The sequence below is a fragment of the Dunckerocampus dactyliophorus genome, chromosome 19 (genome assembly GCF_027744805.1).
Source record: "Dunckerocampus dactyliophorus isolate RoL2022-P2 chromosome 19, RoL_Ddac_1.1, whole genome shotgun sequence".
Classification (NCBI taxonomy): domain Eukaryota; kingdom Metazoa; phylum Chordata; class Actinopteri; order Syngnathiformes; family Syngnathidae; genus Dunckerocampus; species Dunckerocampus dactyliophorus.
This window is the reverse complement of record NC_072837.1, coordinates 16,478,583-16,490,897: the sequence shown is the minus strand read 5'-3', so window position 1 is coordinate 16,490,897 and position 12,315 is coordinate 16,478,583. Positions and strand designations below refer to the sequence as shown.

At 44.4% G+C, this 12,315-nt stretch overlaps 1 protein-coding gene across 5 annotated transcripts in view; it reads left to right on the top strand.

Moving 5' to 3' along the window:
- Positions 1–793: 793 nt before the first annotated feature.
- ccdc85cb (coiled-coil domain containing 85C, b) overlaps positions 794–12,315 on the top strand; it is a 66,912-nt gene continuing 55,390 nt past the window's right edge. For 3 of the 5 annotated variants that reach the window (XM_054761439.1, XM_054761437.1, XM_054761436.1), the window contains exon 1: positions 796–1,919. In XM_054761439.1, coding sequence (XP_054617414.1) covers positions 1,208–1,919 — 712 coding nt within the window. In that variant the 5' untranslated portion in view covers positions 796–1,207. Of the gene's footprint in view, positions 1,920–12,315 lie in introns of all 5 variants that reach the window. The other 2 variants (XM_054761438.1, XR_008566907.1) reach the window with 2 other exon arrangements.

Genomic DNA, 12,315 nt, shown 5'->3' with positions numbered 1-12,315 from the left:
CTGTACAATTGTCAAAATAAACAATATAATAAAGCTATGTTAAAGTCACTTCCACTTTTGTGATTTACGTTGGAGGAGCTGTTTGCCTGTAACAATCATTGAAATAATAAATCTAAAATAAATATATTTTTTCCTGTCATTTTTCCGCCCATATTGTCCTCCGCCTGCTTCTACTACCGCACACAAGGGAGCGCTGCAACTTTACCAGCCATCTCCACTACTTCCATAATATGGACGCAAAACGTACAAATACAGGGGTGAATTTGGTGGCAGTCAGATCATGAATTAAGTGAAACTACTCATTACAAATAAAGTATTGAAGTTTCTATGTCAGATGTGAAGACATGACGTGTATGAAGCAGCCATCACTGCTGTAACTGCTTTATGTATCATGTCGCAACGAGGGGGCTCTTATTTAAACACATTTTGCTGAAAGGTTTGTATAACCATTGTGTAAATGCTCTTTTTTAATCTATCATTATTACTTTATTACTATTATCTTCTGCATTGACACAAAAAGGTAAAAGGGATCTTCTATTTGAACAGATTGATTTTAGCAGGGTGACTCAATTGAATCGTTTGTAAGCACATATTTTCCTATTTAAAGTATTTTACAATTATATTATTATCTAAGGCATTTATTCCAGTGAAAAGTGTTGAGAGCCCGTGTTGTCCACTTGTCAATAATATGAAGTATTATGCCTTTAAGATACCAAATCGCGCGAGACTTGCTCCTACCCACCTGCCGCCCCTCCCTCCCCGGTCCTGATTGGCCGTCTTGGTCCAAAGCTCCTTGGCCGCGTTCAGAGCTCAGCGTCCGGACAAGGAGGAGGGGGTTCCACCGCTAATTCCCAACCAGCCGCTCCTGTGAGGCTCCAATCCCGCTAAATAGGCTTAGCTCCGCGGGAACAGGCAGCGAGGCTGACCGAAGCAAGACTCTTGTTTTGGGTGTTTGTTGGAATGTTCTCCAGGCTGGCTGTTAGCTTGTTGCGTGCGATGCTTGGGTTTAGATGGAGCTATGTTCAGTGAGGGCTGCTCGGTGACAACACTCGGCCCGGTGCCGCTCGACCCGCTCGGATCTTATTGCTAATCGATTTTTTTTTTACGTTTTTAACCTCCACTATGTGTTTCAACACGATCCCGCAGTTGAGGCTCGGTTGATCCCCTTTCCCTTCTCTGCCATTTGAACCACCCTCCACACCGAGCCATGGCCAAGAACCAGTCCGAGTCTCCGGGCGACGACCTGAGCCAGCTGACCGACGATGAGCTGCTCCGCTGCGGCAAGGAGGAGCTTCTCCGGCGGCTTCGCCGGGTCGACGGAGAGAAGATGAACCTAATGATCGAGCACGGCAACATGATGAAGGACATCAACCGGCGGCTGCAGGTGCACCTCCATGAGATCCGCAGCCTTAAGGAGGTCAACCAGAAGCTGCAGGACGACAACCATGAGCTCCGCGAGCTCTGCTGCTTCCTGGACGACGATCGACAGAAGGGCAAGAAGCTCTCCCGCGAGTGGCAGCGCTTCGGCCGCTACACGGCCAGCGCCATGTGGAAGGAGGTGGGCACCTACATGATGAAACTGAAGGAGTTGGAGGCCAACCAGGAGAGCGTGCTGAGGGAGAACACTGAGCTGAAGGAGATCATCCTCATGCTGGACGAGGAGAGGAACGGGGCCGGATCCAGGAGCTCCATAGACAGCCAGTCCAGCCTGAGCAACCTGAACGGGGGCACCGGCACCGTCAGGGACGTCGGGGATGGGAGTAGCACGTCCAGCGCCGGCAGTACTGGAAGTCCCGACCACCACAACCACATGCACAAGCCCGCCTCTGAGGGCACCAAGCTGGCCCCCCCTATGAGGAGGTCCATGGACGACCTGTCGGTGCCCCACCATCACAGGAGCATCCCCAATGGCCTCAATGGTGAGTGGCTCATTCATAATTCTTAAAATTGTAGAGGAATAGTCTATATATTCTTACTATTATTGTTTTCGGAATTACATTTTTTTTCAGTGTAATTAAATATGACAGAAAGTCAAGGTTTTTGGCCATGAGGGCATCATTTATGTCTTGATCTACCTTAACAGCAGATAAACATTTTATTTATTAATTTCACTCCAGCCATATTATACTGAGCAGCCAGGTGCTTTCCTGTGCTGCAGTTAGTGACATTTCCTGTTCTATGGTTGTCATTACACTTCCTCTTTGTTGTCATTGGTTGCCTTTTTGTAGCGGCATTACACACAAAAAAAACAAACTTGTCGACTTTTAGACGTTTTAGACCAGGGGTCGGGAACCTTTTCGGCAAAGAGAGCCATGAAAGCCGCATATTTAAAAATGTATTTCCGTGAGAGCCATATCATTTTTCAACACCGAATACAACCAAATGTGTGTATATTTAAGGAAGACCAACAATTTTAGAATATAAGTCTCTGAATTTATACTTTTTAATAAAAATGTTATATTGAAGCTAACAAATAATAAATACATTACTTTTTACCATTAATGCAACTTCTGCTGCTGCATGGTTTTGCGCCCTACTCCGTATCTTTCTTTCCCTTTTTCGTCAAAAGGGTTGTCTCTGCACAATTACCTAGCTGACTATTTGATTAAAGGAGGGACGACCCCAATAATAAAGTTTTGGTGTCTGACACTGGAAAATGGGAAGGACAGCTGGCATTGCGCTACAAAATCAAATGGATTAAAATGCATTCGAATGCATATTTTAAATGTTATTTTTAACACTGACTTCTGTCATGTTTTACTTTAAAATGTCAGGAAAACAAATTAAAATAAAACACATTTTATGGTGTTAAGAAATGTCTGAGAGCCAGATGCAGTCATCTAAAGAGCCACATCTGGCTCCCGAGCCATAGGTTCCCTACCCCTGTTTTAGACACTCACTGAGCTCGTCTTACACACCATGATGGTTTGAATTCCGAATTTTTTTGCAACTTTTGAGGCCATATTTTTCACAAGTACAGTTTTTGTCATTCATTTAGCCCAAAAGGTTTGACAAAAACTAAAATGTACAAAAATTGAAGCAATTTTTCCCATTTCCCAAATCATTAATTCAACAAATTCCTTTCAGACACCCACAAATATCAACAAAAATACATCTTATAGAGAATAGTAGTTTTACATGCAGGAAACAATGTGAAATTATTATAAATGAGGAATGGATGGAACTTATTGTTGATGCGGACTTCAATAATGTTTCTCAGCTTCTGAATCAAATTGCTGCCACATGCAACTTTCTTTGGCGGGTTATTTAGCAGTCACACTCAATAAAAGATGCCGGGACGGTGAGTCTGCAACGCGTAGGGTGCTTTGTTCTGAGCACTCCATTTCGCTGAACGATGCAGCACAGGCAAACAGACTACGTTGTTACGTGCAATATTGTACCAAAACCGAGGCAAAAATGTTCGTCAAAAACTGAATCATAGGAAGATTGGGGTGTTGCCATTTGTGGAGCGTTTTAAGTAAGGGTGTCACGAGACACCCAATTCACGAGACGATTCACGAGATTGGATCCATGAGAACTAGGCGAGAGAAGATTTTGACATTAATTTGAAGAAAAATACAATGAAAACATGGGACAGAACAAACTTTTTTACTTAACCGAGTCACAAAAAAATGCAGGTGTGTTAGGAAATGATTATTGTCCCAGAAAATTGATGCTGAACGACATTATTGTCAACATTTTTGGAGACCAAATAAAGCACTGCTGTGATATTATACAGTATAATAATAGGGATGTAACGAGACGAGACGATGCACGATATTGGGCCTATGAGAACGAGACAAGATGAGATTTTTAACATAATTTAAAAAAAAAGTACAATGAAAAAATATTTAAAAAATATCACTATATATTGCAATATACTAATTTAGTTTCCACGACGTTACACTCTTCTGCACTTTGTGTGTATGCTAGCGGCCCGGCCTCCACCTAATGAGACAAAAAGACTGTATGACTGACAAAAGGGCTCACTCTGTTCATGCCGTAGTTCTATGGAACAAACGCGCCAAGGTGCTGAAAACACTGCACACGGTGAGCTCTCTTCCTGCCTGTTTGGAGGGGAGAGGCGAGGAAAACAGACACGCATGCACATGGCAATATATTGATTATCCACTTCATTTTCAGTTATTGTGTGATTCATTAATTTATTTTTCGTCGTCCCAGGCCTAGTGCCCACAAGACAGTTTTTTTCTGAATGAGAAATCTTGTCATGTTTTAATCTTGTGAGATCTTGTGACACCCCTAGTATTTTGATCAGACAAATCTTAAGTAAGTTTGATGAAATGTACAGTAGAATTACTGCAGCGTCTGCTTGGACTTTAAGCTGTTCGACTCTGATGGGGGAAAAAAGCAGCCACGTGTCACTCGCTGACGCTGGGAACCACTCAGGTAGGTTGGACTGCAAGGTCTATAGTGTGCGTAAAGCACTTAATGCTTGCTTCCGATAATGCTTTGCACACAGCTACTTCCATATTACTGTATTATCATTCATAATAGCGATGCCACAAGTTCACAGTCTGATAGGCTTGTGGCTGCCCTGTTCTCGTGTGACATCTTTTCTCTGAACGAGGAATATCGTCAAGTTTTAATCCCGCGAGATCTTGTGACACCCGTAGTTTTAAGTGCTTTTTATTGGATTCTACTCAGTTGAAATTCCCCGCAGTGGCAATAAAAGCCCTCAAGCTGTGTTGCGTGTGATTGCGCCGCCAGCATATGCTGATCAAAATTGCTTTTAAGGATTATCGTGGTGGGGGGGTGGGGTTAAGTCTTGATTGGGGCGATTATAACGGGCACACTCATGCGTACACAGCATCGTTAAGTGGCCTTTTTCCGAGCGAGCATCAGTGCTGATTTGTGTTGCTGCTCTTTAGGTCGTCAAGGAGGAGAACTTATCTTAGCAGCTTTTAGACGCCACTTCTTTTAGGATGTGAAGAGGTGAGATGTGGGGGGGGGGGGGGGGGGGGGGGGGGGGGGGGGGGGGCTGATTATGACCGTTGTTTCTGAACATTCATGCTGTTCTTGCTTCCCTCTTTTTAAGACCTAAGTACATGAGGGAGGGGGGTGAAAACGCCATCATGGACTCTGGAGGATGCTAAGCCTGGTTTTGAGCTGGAACGCTTCATGATCCCTTTTGGCTCGAAGGGGGCAAAAAAAATGCTTGGCTTGACTTGTTTATTTGTGTGTGCGTGCGTTCCGATTTTAAAAGCAGCAGATTCCTGTGGGGTCGCTGCGGTCACATGCGACATCGTGCGTTCCTGGAATTGTGGGTATTGAAGGTAACAAATACAGGAAAAAAAGAAGCGTACACAAGGGAGCCCTTAATCCCAATACGCACGCGAGCACACACACACACACACACACACATGTTTTAACGCTGTTTAGCTGTCTTTACGTAACATTAATAAAATGCCCAACCCACCTCTCTAAGCTGCTGTATTGCGGTGTGAGCCTCACTCGCTCGCTTTCATAGACACCATGCATTGCATGGAATGTGGATTGCTTCGTTACACTTGCTCTTGCACTGAAACCACAGTGTTCAAATACGTGTAAAGCCAACTGGAATCGGAGCAAATTTAACTCGTTTTCATGCAACACACTTGGTGTTTGGGGTTAGGGTTAAAACAACGCGCACCGACTGAATTGCTGTATTGTAACAGCGTCCAAATAGCTGCTGTAACCAGCTAGCTTATTTTAAGATTTGGTGATTGTCACATGTAGTGAAGTAAACACCGCTACACAGATACGCCTCAGAAGTCACGTAAAACTGCCACAAAACTTCAAACAGCGCCTAGGTCACAGCGACACATAAGATTTTTTTTGGCGTTCCCCAAATTGCTGTGTTGTGGTGACCAGGAGTAAGATCTCGACACGCGTTACGTATGTTGGGTGGACGTAGTGTATGGCGCACGACACACATAGAAGTCCGCAAGTGCGACATACGAAAAAATTGACATTTTGGCCAAACCTGACACCACAAAATGTACAAAAGACACACTTTGGCCGTACGGACGACGCACAGAGATGCACTAAGTGCGTAAGTTTGTCGTCCAACCTGAAAAAAAACGTAAGTGCCCGGAGAGTTTGTTTGACGTGACAAAGAACCTCTGCAGCCGGTCTGCAGGCAGTCTACTGCTCGAAAATCAGCACATCACACACCACCCTCCGTGCGTCTACTGCCTTTTTTTGCCTGTAGACCGGCTGTAGGATCCCGTACGACCAGTTGTGACCTGTGCTAAAGATCATTGGCTTTTTGGCCTTTTGTGACAAATTCATGCGACATTTAAACTGAAAGCAGGAGGGCTCTTACAGTTAAAAGATTGGTTGTTTTCTTGTTTTTACCTGCCTAACTTGTGCAACAGTTGAAAGGGTTAAAAGTCTCCAAAGTTCTGCAAAACTTTGGAGCTCGAACCGCCTTCATGCAATGACTATAAGGGTGTCACAAGATTGAAGCAAGATTAAAACGTGACAAGATTTCTTGTTCAGAAAAAAACTGTCTCACGGGCACTAGGCCTGGGACAATAATAAATAAATTAATCACGCAATAAATGAAAATGTATTGCCATGTGCATAAACGTCTGTTTTGTAAGAGGGTTCACTCTGTGCATTGGTTTCAGCACCTTGGCGCATTTGTTCCATAGAACAACAGCATGAACGGAGTGGGCCATCTTCTCAGTCATACAGTCTCTTTGTCTTGGTGGGTGGAGGCGGGGCCGGTAGCATACACACAGAGTGCAGAAGTGTGTAGCCTCGTGAGGAGCAATGCAAGGTAACGTAGTAGAAATTAAATTAGTACGTTGTCATAGATTTTTTTTTTGTGTATTGTATTGTCTTGTGAACTCGTGTCTCGTGACACCCCTATAGGAATAACTTGGGTTTTGTTTTTTCTTTAGCTTTTTTTTGTGAAACTTAATCCGAGTGTTAAAAGTTACGTTGCACGGCAGTCAGGAATGAAAACATTGCCTGTACAGTTGATAAAGCTTTTACGATGGCCACAGTTTGGCCCTGGAACAGATGATTGTTATTTACATTATTTTGTACATGAGAAAACTAGGTAGATTTGGTAGTAGACCCCCAATTTTTTGTGGAAAAAAAAGCCTCTAAAGTTGTACAAAACTTCGGCGTTATCGTGCACGAGGCCTCGTCATTTCAGACATCAAAGGAATAGCTTCTGTTTTTTTCTGTAACTTTAATCCACAAGTGTTAAAATGAGGTTTATGGCAGTTAAGAATGAAAACGTCGTCTGTACAGTTATCAAAACTTCAACGTTTGCCACAGTTTGACCCTGGAACAGATGATTTACATTATGCCTTATGGGAAAAAGAGTTTGAAAATCCAAACAAAGCAGAGGTCGGGCAGCGTTGTGTTGGACATTGCGAGTTGAGGGTACTCAAGCAGTCAGATAAAATGTCTGAGTGGAGCTCCTGAAGCGTGCATGTGTTGACGGCGTGCGTGATAAAGCCAGCACAAAGCGGCAGCGCACTGACGCTAATCCAACATTACGCGAGCTGCAGCCCAGAGGCGTGCGGATCAAATAAGTGTTTCACCAAATAACGCTCAGCTCGCGTGGAAGGGAAGCGCTTCATTGCCCGCCGGTCGGCCCAGACTCGCGGGTCCGGATGGAGGACCCGGCCGCGCACTTTTTTAGTCAAGCTTTGCTTGTCGCTGAAATGTGAGCGGAGCGACCGTGTGGCGAGGTCACATGTGGTCACCGTGTGAGGTCTGGGGGGCCGTTTAACGCTGTCCAAAAGCCGCCGGCTGCCTGAAGCAGTTAGGGGAGCATCTGGAGGGCAAACTGAGCCACTCCATAAAAGGAACTTCAATCATGGGGTCTGCATCTGCTCGTGTCCTTTCTGCTGATGGAGAGGGGGTGAGGAAGGCCCTCATGGTAGTGTAGAGTGGTGTTGGCTGAGAAACTGGGGAGTGGAGGGGCTTGTTTGGCTGGTTTTGCTGTCCACTTCATTTCATTTCTTTTGGGAGCCCTCCCTGTTGCATTCTTCTGTCTTTTGGGAGTCCAGGTAGTGCGTATGTGTGTCTTTATTCCATGGTCTGTGCAGGCATCTGTTGTAAAGAGGAATAAAAGCCGCAATGCCGAGCTCCTTTGCCTCCACTCCACCCTCCCTCCTCTTGCAGACCTGCAGGGCTGAGACGCGACAAGGCCGTTTGGCATTGAACACTTGAACTAATAAAGATCCACTCTGCAATAACACATGCTGACCTTTAACAGCACCCCCCACGCCCCCACCCCAGAGTGAAGATTGACTGGATCACTACCTCACTTTATGTGCAACACAGATTTCATCACAGTTGAGGTATACTTTCTTTTCTTTCATGCATTCTTTTATTGCCTTCTGGGAAACGTGAAGAAAGTCCTTTCTGGAAAAGGCACAGTAACAACAGGGGCAAATTGCATGTAAACGATGACTGTCAAATGTCAGACTTCCAAATAAAGTGAACTAAACAGGGGAGCATTAACAATAGAAGACTGTAAAAAGTTGCTTTATGTACGGAGAGAACAATAAAAAGCAGTTTTTTTTAATTCATGCATTTATTCCTTGTTATGGATTTGGTTGATACAGTATGTGTAGAATTACGTCTTGGACCTACTGAGATAATCCAGTGGATCCCTGCACACTTGCCATTAATTTGGTCAAAACAAACCTTTTTTTATTGTTATTTTTTTCTCCAAAAATAGGCTGTTTTTCCCGCAGAAAACACATCAAAATTGGACGAAAACTGAGGTAATTTTTCTCATAGGAAATAATGTCAATCCAATTAAGGGCCAATAAAAAATGAACTGCGTTCAGAAAATGGCCCCCAGGCCACACTTTGGACACCAATGTTTTGGTAGGTCTTAAGGTTTTTAAAAATCATCCACAATCCTTATGTAAGACATGAACTCACACGTCTTTCTCTTTTCTGTTCTAAAGATATAAAAACAGGTAAAAAGAGGCAGCTAATTAATTCATGTAATGGGACACACCTATTCCTCCTAGAAAGGCTGCTATTAAAACACCTCCAAAAAGCTCCAACAAGGTTTTATGGTTTTCTATCCCTGCTGTGAGCATGTAGTAACAGGTACATTCATGATAACATGGAATACTTACACTATTTTGGGAACTTCCTTCCTGGGTGCATTGATTTCACATAGCAACATAGAAAGGAACGCTACACCTAGCGTTAACTTAACAAACTCAAACACAGCAGCAGTGGTGTCAGCTCCAATATGTAGCGTTACCTTTCGCTAGTGGCCTGAGGCATTGTGAGCAAGTGTGTGGTGAAGCTAGTCGCTGGCTGGCTAGTAGCTAGGTGGTGTGGTGTGGCGAGGTGTCACTACGGCAGTAACGTACTGTAGTTCTTGGGCGTAACAATGTTAATAATAATAACAATGTCGCTGTAGCTTGGTTAATATGCAGGTCATATTATGGAAATAGAGCCTTGTGGGCGCATTTTGGAGGTTTTTTCAGAAAGCTTTATAGGAATGGGTGCGTACCATTAACTACATTCTTAACTGCCTCTTTTTTAGATGTTTTTATATCTTTAGAGCGCACAGAAAAGACAAAGACGTGTGTTCACATAAGGACTGTGGATGATGGGCAAAATAAAAGAAGGTGCACTTTTCCTTTAAACACACACATGACAAATGAGTCCTCTTCAAGTGGTTGGTGAGTCGGCCATAAAATCCCACCTTTCATATGCACTTCTGTGCACCCGTATATACGAGGTGCCACCCCGTGTGTGAATTCTGATTTCCACTTCCCTTCCTTCTCATCTTCCGGGTGGGACGTGACATATAAGCTCTGAATGAAACTGTGGAAGCAGCCCTCCCAGTAGGCCACCAGCGCGGCCTGATCCAAACAAGTCGCTCGTGTTCTGGGTTGTTGCGGTTGAAACCCTCGCTGCTTCCAGGAGAGAGTAGGGGGCAGACTCCACTGTTCATGTTGGATTTGTATGTCATCTTAAAATAAACATCAGCCAATGGAGGCCCTGCTATGGTTTGAAAGGAAGCTGAAGGCTCGGCGGCCCAATGGCGCTTTCCTCTCAGCCGTGCTTTCAAGTCATTGTGTGTCTGCAAAAGGTCGTCTAGCTGGAATTGGGTGTTTGTGTTGCTCGTATCCTGTTTGCTCACATTTGCGTCTCTGTGGTTTCGCACTCGGAAACACCAGGGTGACAAAGTGAAACCGGTTGCATCGGGTTTCGCTGAAGAACCGGGTCTGGTTTTCATTGTGTGGCGCGCCGTCGGGCCGGCACAAGGCCCGGCTAGCTGATAAGGCAGCGGCTAATAGAAGCGCACACAAACACAAAAAGCCCAGAGGGAAAACTCTCAGCTGTGTACTGTCAATGAAAAGCCAGCCCGGCAGGATGTCCCACATTCCTGGATCAACAAAAGAGGAAGTGGTGTCATCCCGGCGGCGCCGTGCGGAAACAGGAAGGTGCGAAAGTAAAGAAAGAGATGGCATAAGCTCCCCTCCCTCCCAGTTGTTCATCTTTCTCTCTACGGATTCCCGTCAAGTCGGCGTCTGATCCCGTGGCACCTCATTCCCATCAATGCCGCGTCAGCCTACGGAATGTGGTGAGAGAATTGATGAGCGCACACGCTGGCCTGTTGCTAGATGCTATTCTGGTCCCTTATCAGGAACCTCCAAGTCTTGCAAAAGTTCCCATCATCCTCTCCATGCCGTCCCTTTATGGACCTTTTTTTTTTTTTTACTTGTGTCTCGCTGGAGGGGCCGTCCTGCTCAGTCGCCTAGGCAACCACAATGCTCACTGGGGCGAGCGGATGGCGGGGGGTTCGGAATCACTGAAGCAGAAGTAAGGCGGTGGAAGGGGGAGTCGGGCGGCATGGGGAGGGTTAGACGGGCCTGATCGACCCGCACGGAATGATGCCAGCCGCAGTTAGGTCAGGTCATTGTTTGTTGATGTCAAACATTGCAAGCGGGGGACGGGGGGGTATTGTTGTTGTTCCCACCGGTCACATGAAGTGGAACCTTCCTCCTCATTAGTCTGCTTCATGTAAATAAAGGCGTGTTGCTTCTTGAATGTATGGATCCAGAAGTGGAACGCTCTTTGTCTTGTGTGGTGAGGGTCATGTCTGGTGAGGCACAGATTTACATGTGTGCCCCCTTTAGGTGGCGCAGGGCACTGTCTGCGTCACCTTATGTCTGTAGTTCTTGTCCGATCAATAAGCGTAATAATGTCACACACTTAGGTTGAAGCCGTAGGAAGCCATGATACAGGTGGTCATCGGGTTATGGTGGATGTGTGATGTAAGTAGGGCTGCAACTAACGATTATTTTAATAATTCATTAATCGGTCAATTAATTTTTGATTCATCGACAAATTAGATTAACAAAAAACACATTTTTAATTTCCGCCTCTTTATTCAGAAATAGAAGATATGAACTGACAGAGCAAATACGTGCACAAACACCAGGTTGCCACCTAAATATTCTGTTAAAATAATGTTAAATAATAAAATATCTAAATGGTTGTCAAATAGCGTCATTAAAACAATAAATGTACACAAAAATACAATCATGATCACTTTCTTCGGCGATTAATCTGAAGCTTGTTGTTTCAATTAATGGAGTAATCGGTGAGGGCATAAGACCTACAGTTAGTGGTTGGGTCCGCAACATATCAGAAAAGAGGCAAAAATGCCCATCACTGTTCTCCAAAGTCAAAGGTGATACAGTATGTGTGAATATATTGTTTTGGCTAAAAGACAAACATAATAGGCCTGCTTTCATGTATGACTAAGGAAATTAAAAAACATTCACATTTGAGAGGCTGAAATCAGAGGATATTTACATAGTTAAATAAAAAACTATTACCAAAGTAGTTGTCGATGAATTGGGTAATCGATTAACCACTGATTAATCAATTAATTGTTGCAGCTGTAGATGTAAGTGAAGTATTGGTGCAAGTTGGATCTTACACCTAAATGAACTCACACGGCACACAGAAGGCATTAAGAACATACAACAGAGAGAAACAATTCCTTACCTTTATCCCTGTGGCTTTGTGGGGAGACGAGGAAGTAGAAGAGGCAAGAGAACAAAGCAAACAAGGCTTTAACCTTCTCCTGAATCAACTTAAGGCTCACTGGGATATTGGTTGTGGTCTTCCAGCCAATAATAAGACCACTGCACTGCTCTGTTATCGCTGTTGCTTTCATAGGTTCTTTAACATGCTCAAGGATGCGATCTTTATCCTTAATGATGGTCGCAACAGGAGAATGCATTTTCACTTCCATGGTGATTTCTGTCCTTTTCATTGGTGCGCATCCACCAGAAGAGC